Raw genomic sequence first — 13,987 nt, 5'->3', positions numbered from 1 at the left:
TTTACAACTGGTGTAGGTTAATTTACATCCCCAATACTTAATAATTTGGCCGGGGAGTCCAATAGAGTGAGTACCAGAGTAAAAAAATGTAATAATGTAAGGTCTTGGATAGATTTGTTTCCACCAACACTTCAAAGTACTGCCCCAGCATGGCCACCGTTTAAAAACTGAAACTCATAAACAAGTAAAACTATATATGTTGCAGAAATAGCAATCACCATCAAATTACCACAACAACCTCCATTGCCACCACCACCACCACCACAACAACAACAACAACAACAACACAACCATTATCACCACAATCACCACTACCATAACCAGCACCATCACCACAACCTTTACAGCCATAACCACCACCATCACCACAGCCCTTACTACAACCACCACTGCCATCACCACCAACTCTACCTCCATCACTACCATCATACTCTCACAACCATCACCAATATCAAGATCATCATCATCATAACCATCACCACCAAGACCTCCACAACAATCGTACTATCACCACCACCGCTACCACCACCACTACCACCACCCTCCCCAACATCTCCACAACCATCACGGTCACCACCACTACCAGTGACAGATCTGCCACCATCAACACCGACACCACAAGCACCACTACCACTGCCGCCATCACCATTTACACAATAAAAACCACCACTATCATCCCAAAAAGAACTGGAAGAAGTTTAAAGACAGTAACACTCACCATAAACAATATTTTCGTCAGCATAAACTGCTATTCCAAGTTGCTGAAGGAGAGGAACAACAAAGTTAGCGGAGAAAGTTCAAAGACACAATATGCACTGGACAGATTAGAGTGTAGCATTCAGTGCATGGATTTTGAAAGGGGAGAGAGAAGTATACAAATACAGACTGGATAGATGGACATAGTGTGTAGATATCGATCGGATAGAAAGGCACAGTGTGTAGATGTTGACTGGATAGATGGACATAGTATGTAATTGTTGACTGGATAGATGGACATAGTATGTAAATGTTGACTGGATAGATGGACACAGTGTGTAAATGTTGACTGGATAGATGGACACAGTGTGTAAATGTTGACTGGATAGATGGACATAGTATGTAATTGTTGACTGGATAGATGGACATAGTATGTAAATGTTGACTGGATAGATGGATATAGTATGTAAATGTTGACTGGATAGATGGACATAGTGTGTAGATGTTGACTGGATAGATGGATATTGTCTGTAAATGTTGACTGGATAGATGGACATAGTATGTAATTGTTGACTGGATAGATGGACATAGTATGTAAAGTTGACTGGATAGATGGACATAGTATGTAAATGTTGACAGGATAGATGGACATAGTATGTAAATGTTGACTGGATAGATGGATATAGTATGTAAATGTTGACTGTATAGATGGACATAGTGTGTAAATGTTGACTGGATAGATGGACATAGTATGTAATTGTTGACTGGATAGATGGACATAGTATGTAAATGTTGACTGGATAGATGGATATAGTATGTAAATGTTGACTGGATAGATGGACATAGTGTGTAGATGTTGACTGGATAGATGGATATTGTCTGTAAATGTTGACTGGATAGATGGACATAGTATGTAATTGTTGACTGGATAGATGGACACAGTGTGTAAATGTTGACTGGATAGATGGACATAGTATGTAAATGTTGACAGGATAGATGGACATAGTATGTAAATGTTGACTGGATAGATGGATATAGTATGTAAATGTTGACTGTATAGATGGACATAGTGTGTAAATGTTGACTGGATAGATGGACATAGTATGTAATTGTTGACTGGATAGATGGACATAGTATGTAAATGTTGACTGGATAGATGGATATAGTATGTAATTGTTGACTGGATAGATGGACATAGTGTGTAAATGTTGACTGGATAGATGGACATAGTATGTAAATGTTGACTGGATAGATGGATATAGTATGTAAATGTTGACTGTATAGATGGACATAGTGTGTAAATGTTGACTGGATAGATGGACATAGTATGTAATTGTTGACTGGATAGATGGACATAGTATGTAAATGTTGACTGGATAGATGGATATAGTATGTAAATGTTGACTGGATAGATGGACATAGTGTGTAGATGTTGACTGGATAGATGGACATAGTATGTAAATGTTGACTGGATATATGGACACAGTGTGTAAATGTTGACTGGATAGATGGACATAGTATGTAAATGTTGACTGGATAGATGGACATAGTATGTAAATGTTGACTGGATAGATGGACATAGTATGTAAATGTTGACTGGATAGATGGATATAGTGTGTAGATGTCAATCAGATAGAAAAGCACAGTGTGTAAACGTTGACAGGATAGAAGGGCATGGTGTGTAAATTTTGACTGGATAGATGGACATAGTATGTAAATGTTGACTGGATAGATGGACATAGTATGTAAATGTTGACTGGATAGATGGATATAGTGTGTAGATGTCAATCAGATAGAAAAGCACAGTGTGTAAACGTTGACAGGATAGAAGGGCATGGTGTGTAAATTTTGACTGGATAGATGGACATAGTATGTAAATGTTGACTGGATAGATGGACATAGTATGTAAATGTTGACTGGATAGATGGACATAGTATGTAATTGTTGACTGGATAGATGGACACAGTGTGTAAATGTTGACTGGATAGATGGATATAGTATGTAAATGTTGACTGGATAGATGGACATAGTGTGTAAATGTTGACTGGATAGATGGACATAGTATGTAAATGTTGACTGGATAGATGGACATAGTGTGTAGATGTTGACTGGATAGATGGATATTGTCTGTAAATGTTGACTGGATAGATGGACATAGTATGTAAATGTTGACTGGATAGATGGATATTGTCTGTAAATGTTGACTGGATAGATGGACATAGTATGTAAATGTTGACTGGATATATGGACACAGTGTGTAAATGTTGACTGGATAGATGGACATAGTATGTAAATGTTGACTGGATAGATGGACATAGTATGTAAATGTTGACTGGATAGATGGACATAGTATGTAAATGTTGACTGGATAGATGGATATAGTGTGTAGATGTCAATCAGATAGAAAAGCACAGTGTGTAAACGTTGACAGGATAGATGGGTATGGTGTGTAAATTTTGACTGGATAGATGGACATAGTATGTAAATGTTGACTGGATAGATGGACATAGTATGTAAATGTTGACTGGATAGATGGACATAGTGTGTAAATGTTGATTGGATAGATGGGCATGGTGTGTAAACGTTGACTGGATAGATGGGCTTGGTGTGTAGATGTTGACTGGATAGATGGACATAGTATGTAAATGTTGACTGGATCGATGGACATAGCAAGTAGACGTCGATTGGATAGAAAAGCACTGCGTGTAAATGTTGACAGGATAGATGGACATAGTGTGTAGATGTTGACTGGATAGATGGACATGTTGTGCAAATGTTGACTGGATCAATGGACATAGCGTGTAGCTGTTGATTGGATAGAAAAGCACTGCGTGTAAATGTTGACAGGATAGATGGACATAGTGTGTAGATGTTGACTGGATCGATGGACATAGTGTGTAGATGTCAATTGGATAGAAAAGCACTGCGTGTAAATGTTGACTGGATAGATGGGCATGGTGTGTAGATGTTGACTGGATAGATGGACATGTTGTGTAAATGTTGACTGGATTGATGGACATAGTGTGTAGATGTCGATTGGATAGAAAGACACAGTGTGTAAATTTGACCTGATGGATGGACATGGTGTGCAGACAGAGTGTATTTATTGACTGGATATGGAACCACATTGTATTGATATAAACAGAATTGAAAATATCAATTAATCAAAAGATGTAGTTTAAATACTTTTGTGTTTACTTACGTAAAATTCCTCCAGAGAATTGAATCCCCAAGAAGAGTGAGAGGGGTAGATTTGTTTGTGAATCATTCCATTGAAAATCTGAAAAGATACAAAATGTAGTTTGTATACATATATTCTCCTCCCGTTGATCAGCCACCATTGCCATCATCTTTTTAACATCTACTTTACCTTGATTGCATGACACACACATGTATACTTACATATTTACGTGTGTGTGTGTGGTGTGTGTGTGTGTGTGTGTTTGTGTGTGAGTATGTGTGTGTGTGTGTGTATATATATATATGTATATATGTGAATTTTTTGCATAATAAGATAAAAAACCGAGGCTGAATAGATATTAGAGCATTTATAGATAGAATGTCTTACAGCTGTTTCGAGGATATTTATTTATTATATCCCTTCATCGGAGACGATGTGAGAGGAAAGGTTAAGTCATAGTTAGTTTCGATGTGATACAAAATAGAGAGTGAGGTGGAGGAAAGAAAATAGATGCAAGATATGTATGGGTATTGAAGTTGTAGATCCAGTTTTTAGGCATAATGGTATATATGCAATATTCCAATATCCTATGAGGTAAAGTCCAAAAGTCCAACAGGGTTTAATGAGTCCTTCCACATATAGAGTTTATAAGCAATGTATGATTCCCTTAGGAGTGAGATTCAGCAAATTTTTAAACTTGGTTGTTCCCAGTAGGGATTTTATATACAGTATATATTTATATATATATTTATATATATATACTTTATTTTAAGCAGCAGAAAATTCATAATATACTGACATCTATAGGCAATATAAGTTGGATTGACTTTTGACCATAGGCTGAAACAGCTGTAAGAATAGTTTATGAATTTCAATAATTTATAATATGACTTTTAAAATATGTATTTGTATTATTATTATTATTATTATTATTATTATTATTATTATTATATTACCTATTGATTTATATAATGCTTTGTTTGCTTTTGATGTTCTCATTTGTATAATTGATAAATAATGTTAAATTGTAATATCTGTAAGTTGATGAACGAGATGAATTTGTTTCTCCATTTTCTTATTTGTATTATATTGTTACGGAGGTGAAAAAAAAACAGGGAAAATGCGGTGACCTAGTTCGGTTGGCTGGAGTCGACCCGGCGGGGAAAAGAAATAATGGGTCTTTGTCTTGTCAACGGCAACAGTAAATAATGAGTTAGGAAGTGGCATTTTGATCCCTACACAGTCAGGGAAAGGTTACAAAAAAATAAAAATGCCACCCTTTAAAATGCGATGAACTGGTGCTAGAAGATCAGACAGCAAAGGGTCGGAGAAGAGTTCGGTTGCGACAGCAAGTCGATACAGACAGCCAGCCAGGGGATGACAGTTGGCAAGGGGCGAGGAAGACAAGCAGAGAAGATTGAGAAATTGGCAAGCGAGAGGTAGAGAAGAGGATAACAGCAAAGGAGCTGGACTACTTATAGTCGGGTTTGTGAGGAGTTGTTGTGGACGAGAAACATGCGGTGATGTTTATTTATGTTTTTGATTGGTTTGTGTTTTTGAATTCTGATGTTTGGAAAAAGAAAAGACTCTGTGACATAAACTGTGAAAAGAAAGAAAAAAAAAAGAACTGTAAGATGTGTTTCTAAAAGGAACAGAACATTGTGTTAGAAAGAGGAGAAAAGAAAAGAGAAAGAGACTGTGTTAAAAGAAGAAAGACTTTGCTTTGATTGTTTTCCAAATTCTGTATTGCCTCCGCTGTCTCTCTCCTGTTGTTGTTGTTGTCTCCGGTTACTGGTTTGCGTTCGCTGCCCAACCCCCGCTTTCTGTGGTGGATTTCTGTTTGACTGAGCATAGTCGTCGTCGCTCGACTTAGGGTGCTGAGTCTGAGTTGAGCGACGGCAGGTCGTAACAATATATATATATACATACATATATATATATATAATATATATATATATATATATATATATATATATATATATTTCTGCTGTTTTTAAATAAAGTGTATATATATATATATATATATATATATATTTCTGCTGTTTTTAAATAAAGTGTATATATATATATATATATATATATATATATATTTCTGCTGTTTTTAAATAAAGTGTATATATATATATATATATATATATATATTTCTGCTGTTTTTAAATAAAGTGTATATATATATATATATATATATATATATATATTTCTGCTGTTTTTAAATAAAGTGTATATATATATATATATATATATATATATATATATATATTTCTGCTGTTTTTAAATAAAGTGTATATATATATATATATATATATATATATTCTGCTGTTTTTAAATAAGTGTATATAATATATATATAAGAGGAGAGGAGACCCCCTTCGGTCATAAATGACCATGGGGTTGCACCTAGAAAGTTACCCTCCGAGGCAAAAGTCCGGGCAAAATTGTTTATAGAAGACCAGCAGTCGCCCATGCATACCAGCCTCCTCTCTCCACGTCACTGATGTTATCCAAGGGAAAGGCAAAGGCCGATACAGCTTGACACCTGTGACGTTGCAACTCATTTCTACAGCTGAGTGAACTGGAGCAACGTGAAATAAAGTGTTTTGCTCAAGAACACAACACGCAGCCCGGTCCGAGAATCGAACTCACAACCTCACGATCATAAGGTCGGCGGTCTAACCACTGAGCCTTGTGCCTTCAATATATATATATATATATATATATATATATATATATATATATATATTATATATATATATATATATATAAACGGCAGTTTGTCTGTGCGTGTTTCTGTGTGTCTGTTTGCTTGTACCCTCACCCTGACCACGGCTTTCAACCGATTCTGATGAAACTTGACACACACATAGCCCAATGTCATAATTCAAAACTAACGCAGCCAAAATGTTGAAAAGTTCCCCCAGTTCTGAAAAAAATCGATAAATTCGACATGGGGTCGAGAATCAGAAACATGAACCACAAACTGTCTAGGGGACGCAACTCCATCCTTTTTTAACTCTCAAAAAAAATTTACCATCATTTTTTTCCATTTTTTTGCTATTTTTTGGCTATAACTCTCTAAAAATGCTTTATACTTATTTCCCTTACAAACCTGAGCAACGCCGGGCGATACTGCTAGTATATATAAATATATATATATATATATATATATATATATAGGGTGGGGTATGTATGTATATATTTATACCCAAATATCTTACATTAGCAAGGGTTACATTGGGTAATATAGATGTGTCAGAAGAAAACAATCCTGAGCCAATGTTTCTGGTAGTAATTGTAAAGATGAATATACGTTGGTATATTAAAATGATGTTTAGAATATAACTTTGAATTACAATTTACAGTTATAATTCACAAAAGACACTTCAAGTCAGAGTAGTCGTGTCATCAATTTGGCATCAGAAAGTTTTTAAAGACAACTTACCATTTCAGAGATCGAATCCGTTTTCTTAGAGAGTAACAAGACACTCTTGTCAACAGCAGCGACAAAGGCAGTTGTATTAGGGTTGCTCTGGATTACCAGTTCTGCTTCATGGCCTGGTTTCACAAGGGATTCTTTAAATGTAGCATTTAGCTGAAATATAATTGAAAGAAAGACAATGAGTTTTTGTTGTCGATATACAAGAAACTTGATGTGAACTCTTGTGAATAAAATAAATGCTGAAGCATGACAACAGTTTCAGCATCCATCCCCGCCCCAGCAGGAAACAGAATTGTATAGAGGCACACTGTTCCTTCATTTCAGCCATCACAAAAATTGACAAACAGGGGAGAAAGTGGCTGTACAACTTAACCCAGCAATGCTGGTTGGTAGACTGATGCCTGAGGATCGCATCAAGTGGCTTCTAGCAGTGGAAGTCTGAACTACAGTGGGTTTGTCTCACAGAGAACGTTTCTGGTTACCTCTCCCTCCTATACATATATATATATATTATATATATATATATATATATATATATATATATATATATATATACATATATATATATATATATATACATATATATATATACATATATATATATATATATACATATATATATATATATACATATATATATATATATACATATATATATATATATACATATATATATATATATATATACATATATATATATATACATAGGCGCAGGAGTGGCTGTGTGGTAAGTAGCTTGCTTACCAACCACATGGTTCTGGGTTCAGTTCCACTGCGTGGCACCTTGGGCAAGTGTTTTCTATAGCCTCGGGCCGACCAAAGCCTTGTGAGTGGATTTGGTAGACGGAAACTGAAAGAAGCCTGTCGTATATATGTATATATATATATATGTGTGTGTGTGTGTGTTTGTGTGTCTGTGTTTGTCCTCCTAGCATTGCTTGACAACCGATGCTGGTGTGCTTACATCCCCGTCACTTAGAGGTTTGGTAAAAGAGACCGATAGAAAAAGTACTAGGCTTACAAAGAATAAGTCCTGGGGTCGATTTGCTCGACTAAAGGCGGTGCTCCAGCATGGCCGCAGTCAAATGACTGAAACAAGTAAAAGAGTAATATATATATATATATTGTTATATTTCGGAATGGTCATTTTGCCAGTTTAGCCAATAAAAACACACGCTCTATATATTTGGTGTTAATTTGCTTCAGTGTTATTTATTTTTTACATTAATCTTAATCTTATTTCGGCCAGAGTTCTTTCGTCACACTCCTGTGACCGCATCAGTGGTCCTTTGTTTTCTTCTTTCTTATTTGTGTCTCTCCTTACTAACCGTCAGTCATTTTGTATTTCTATTGTATGTCTTCATTTGCGCATGCTTATATCTCTATGTGCGTTTATGTTTATTTAGTGTGTGTATGTGGGGGGAGGGGGATGCCTGTAATATTTGTATCTTCTGTTTATATATGTTCATGTAATTTGTATTTTGTTTTTGTAGTTTTTGTTTATTCTTATTTTGTTCATGTGTTTACATCCACTTATTATTATCATTACATATGCTTGTATGTATGTATAACAACAATACTAGTAATAATAATGATAAATCGAATCGAAAAAAAAAATATATATATATAAATAAAAAAAATATTTTAAAAAAAGCGTCTACATATATATATATATATATATATATATATATATATATATATATACATATATATACACATATATACATATACACATATATAGCTATTTATTTCTATTAGTTTATTTATCTGTGTATTTATTATGTTTTCAGGATCCTCTATTGTCATATGTTGTGGTGTGTGTTATATTCCGAAATATAACAATATCTGTTTCAACACACGACTTCACATAAAAAATCTTGCACAACAAATATTTAAACGTATACATATATATATATATATATATATATATATATATATATATTTATACAATGGGCTTCAACACAGCTTCTGTCTATCAAATTAACTCACAAGGCATTTGTTGCCTGGGGCTATAGTGGAAGATAATCTCTACCCAAAGTGCCAATCAGTGGAACTGAACCAAAAACTACAAGAGTCAAAGACAGCTTCTTAACCACAAAGCCATGCCTGCACCTAATATATTTAGGTGAAAAACATTTGGGCCCCAGTATGGCCTCAGCCTCTAGGCTTAAATACATAAAACACTAATTCACAGCTAAAAAAAGAGAGTTAATTGAAGATACATATTGGCAAACTGATGCCTGAGGATCGCATCAAGTGGCTTTTTAAAATTATACTCCCTCATAGTAATTATTTTAGAAGGAAAACAGAAGTTTTAAAGTAGATTTTATTTGTAAAACATAACATATTTCAATTTCAGTGTGGAAGGTGTTTATAAGTCATTTAAGAAACACACAAAAACCGTTAGATTCACTTCAACATTTAAATTTAATTTGTCAAAATATTTTTGTCAGTGAACAGGTTGCGGTCTCAAAGTGACAAAAATATTTTAACAAATTAAATTTAAATGTTGAAGTGAATCTAATGGTTTTTGTGTGTTTCTTAAATGGCTTATAAACACCTTCCATACTGCAATTGCTTTCGTTCCAGCACACGATCTCAGATCATGTCACTTGCTGTGCAAGTACATCTCCGTAATAACATATTTCATCTTTTTATTACCCGGTGTGCGAAAGTGAAAGCAGGGTATTGTAATCACTCATCTTTATTTTTCTGTGTTTGCAAAATTACTGAATAGATCTTCACCAAATTACTCATTGGGTGAGTAACTGTGACTCAAAATGATGAAAATTTGGTTTGATTATCTTCAAACATACATAAATACATACATAGATATGTGACTCTGTGTGTGTGTGTAAGTAGAGTGATGGATACAAGTTGATTTCTTAATTTCACCAGAGTATAAATACCTATAATGGTGTAAGGGTGTAACAGAAAAAAATTGCACTAACAAATTTCCTGATAAGCAAATGGTCATATTATTTATATCCTACAACAAACTACAATGCATTTGAGTTACCTGCCATCACTGAAAGAAGTTGAAAACATTTTTCAAATTCTATGCAATATTTTCTGTAAGTATTTCATTTTGTTCACTTTCTTTTTCATATGAATTGACCCTAGTCTGTGTGTGCATAGACCATGGTGTACCTCTGAACATAGACACATGTGGGTACATACAGACATACATAAATACGTTCAAAGATATGTGACTCTGAGTGTGTGTGTGTGTGTAGTGATGGATTCGAGGGTTTCGTTTATTTGCGAGTTAGTTAGTTAGTTAGTTAATTTTTTGGCTCAAAAAGCAAAAAGCAAGGCCATGTAGGGGGACATAGAGTTATTTACAGGGTGGTGTTCATGCAAAGAGTTCAGGCCACTTGTGGTCAAGGGAGACTTTGAACCTAGCGGTCGTCGACATCTTCACCATCTCGTCCGGCAGCTTATTCCACGAGTCCGCAACCCGGACGGAGAAAGCCCCTCTCCTTCGATTGAGATGAAATCGTCGCAGATAGAGCTTTTCAGAGTGACCCCACAGCCGACGCTCTGGAGCAGGAGTGAAGAACAGCTCCTTTGGGAGGTTACACTTTCCACTTATGATGTTGTGAGCAAGAATGAGATCACCACGGCGGCGGCGTTTTTCTAGAGAATAAAGTTTCTTAATTTCACTGAAATATAAATACTTATAATGGTGATAATTAGAAAAGAAAAAAAATTGAAAAGGAAGTCAAACTTTCAAATTTCCCAATATACAAGTGGTTATATTATTTATATCCCACAATGAACTACAGTACATTTGAAAGATGTTGAAAACACTTCTCAAATTCTATGCAATGTTTTCTACAAATCTTTCATATATTTTTCATAATCATGATTATTATTTGAATAATCATTTATTCTATCATGTAAATTTTACTCATATGCAAATTGTATGTTGAATAACCTTTGATTTTCTTTGTCAACTCATATTTTAGCATTTCACCGTAAGACTATTGAAATAAAAAGTTATTTTTTTGAACATGTATGATTCTACAGCGAAAAATTAGAGAATCTTCATTTTATGTTATTTTTTCTTAATTTTAATTCTAAACCCCCTAAAATAACATTAAAATTTTTTTGCCTATGAAAAAAGTTGATCTACGCACAGGACATGCATCGCCCCTCTGATGCCATTTTTTCATTATGCTATGCCCATATAACTACTTTAAGGGAAAATATAAATAAAAATGGCCTTAAAAACATTTATTTATATGCATTTTCAAAATGAAGTTTATTTGAAAAGTATAACATTTACGATTTTTTATTGGGCTGTATTAAAATTACAAAGAGATATGGTAAGCATGTTTACCTTGGAATATTCATAATAAAAGTATACTGGAAGGATAGAATACACTGTGCAACACTCAAAAAAGTATAAGAGATCTGTGGCCATTTTTATATGCAAAATGACATGGGAAATCCATTTCTGGCCTTCTTTTTGTTAAATTAGGCATGGTTTCTACAAAATTATCGCTGTATACCCTTAGAAGACCCAGCAGGACAAGTGAGGCCATAATCCTGTGGCCTCTACCTGGGACGTAGCCAGCCCACTTATGCATACCTTTCATTTCTTGTGACACAAACCCTACTTGTGAAGACCTGTTGAGGCAATTGAAAATCAAAATCGTAATCAATCAACATCAATGGAAATCGTAGCTGTGATACCAGTGCCGGTGGCACGTAAGAGAACCATCCGAACGTGGCCTGACTGAACTCCGTCATAAGCTGAACATTATGTACGCAAGGATTGGCCGATCCGAGATGAAATTGAGCAAGGAAAACACAACATTGTGCACAAACCACTCGTGAAAAGTAATAGAATTTTTTTTTACCACCTTTGCATATTAAACTTTGTTTAAGCAATTTGTGAAAGCCTTGGACAAGGAATCCTCTGCATTTGAATATCTTGCAGAAAAGTTCCCTTCCCTGAGTCAAGCTAAAATTAAAGGTTTCTTCATAGGGTCCCAAATTCGAAAAATTGTACTTGATGAAACCTTCATCACACATCTCAAGAGAAAAGAGAAGCTTGCCTTTGAGTCATTCAAGAAAGTTTGCTATAACTTCCTGGGCAACCATCGTTCAGAAGACTATGTGGAAGTTGTAAATGATCTGCTGAGTTATTATCATGATATGGGATGTAACACGTCTCTAAAAGTTCATGTGCTTCACTTGCATTGGGAGTATTTTTTGCGGAAAATCTTCGGAATGTGAGTGATGAACATGGCGAAAGATTCCATCAGAATATTTCCGTGATGGAGTGACGAGTCAAAGGAAAATAAAACCCTGGCATGTTGGCAGACTACTGCTGGAGTATAAAAAAAGAAGATCACACTCTGCACAAAAGGTTTAGAGGGACCAACGGAACAGCCTGCTCGTGAAATTAACGTGTAAGTGGCTGAGCACTCCACAGACACGTGTACCCTTAACGTAGTTCTCGGGGATATTCAGCATGACACAGAGAGTGACAAGGCCGGCCCTTTGAAATACAGGTACAACAGAAACAGGAAGTAAGAGTGAGAGAAAGTTGTGGTGAAAGAGTACTGCAGGGATCACCACCATCCCCTGCCGGAGCCTCGTGGAGCTTTAGGTGTTTTCGCTCAATAAACACTCACAACGCCCGGTCTGGGAATCGAAACCGTGATCCTATGACGGCGAGTCCGCTGCCCTAACCACTGGGCCATTGCGCTTCCACTTTTAATTCATAACCAATATATGTTTTGTTATATCAACTAAATTTTTGTTTTGTTTTTTGTAACTTTCAGTATTTGCAAAGTTGTGTTCAATACACGATATTATGCAGTATATTATAAAACATATGGTTCATGGTACAGGAAAACGGTGCCTAATCTGGAGAAATAAAGGTCAGAATCAGAATCAGGACAATTTTTTGACCCAGAAACAAGTCTTACTTAACTTGTACTTTTTTTGAACCTGAAATTTGTTGCACAGTGATATTGAAGATAGATGTAATAGTTTTATTTATTGGCTATTTTATTGTTTAAGATTTTCCATTATTGATATCTGCCTTCTTTTCTTTCAATATAAAACATAAACTTGCTAAACAACTAACTTGTTGAATTTTGGTAAACTCAAGCTTCCATCCATCCATCCATCCATCCATCCAGTCAGCCATCCATCCTTCCATCCATCAATCCATCCATCCATCCATCCACCCAGTCAGCCATCCATCAATCCATCCATCCATCCATCCATTCAGTCAGCCATCCATCCATCAATCCATCCATCCATCCATCCACCCAGTCAGCCATCCATCCATCCATCCATCCAGTCAATCATCCATCCATCCATCCATCAACCCAGTCAGCCATCCATCAATCCATCCATCCATCCATCCATCCATCCATCCATCCATCCATCCATCCACCCAGTCAGCCATCCATCCATCCATCCATCCATCCATCCATCCAGTCAGCCATCCATCCATCCATCCATCCATCCATCCATCCTTCCATCCATCCATCCATCCACCTATCCAGTCAGCCATCCATCCATCCATCCATCCATCCGTCAGCCATCCATCCATCCATCCACCCATCCACTCAGTCAGCCATCCATCCATCCATCCACCCATCCACTCAGTCAGCCATCCATCCATCCATCCAGTCATCCATCCATCC

At 35.8% G+C, this 13,987-nt stretch overlaps 1 protein-coding gene across 1 annotated transcript in view; it reads right to left on the bottom strand.

The window, feature by feature from the left end:
* Positions 1 to 13,987, bottom strand: part of LOC115226112 (CD109 antigen-like) — a 161,648-nt gene that overhangs the window by 61,846 nt on the left and 85,815 nt on the right. Inside the window, exons 17-19 of the mRNA XM_036514831.1 lie at positions 7,317 to 7,466; positions 3,899 to 3,976; positions 719 to 761 (exon numbers count right to left, since the gene is read on the bottom strand). Of these exons, the coding sequence (XP_036370724.1) occupies positions 719 to 761; positions 3,899 to 3,976; positions 7,317 to 7,466 (271 nt within the window). The remainder of the gene's footprint in view (positions 1 to 718; positions 762 to 3,898; positions 3,977 to 7,316; positions 7,467 to 13,987) is intronic.

This window comes from Octopus sinensis, linkage group LG29 (assembly GCF_006345805.1).
Source record: "Octopus sinensis linkage group LG29, ASM634580v1, whole genome shotgun sequence".
NCBI classification, from domain to species: domain Eukaryota; kingdom Metazoa; phylum Mollusca; class Cephalopoda; order Octopoda; family Octopodidae; genus Octopus; species Octopus sinensis.
The sequence above is the reverse complement of the archived record's forward strand: the minus strand, read 5'-3'. Positions and strand labels throughout refer to the sequence as shown.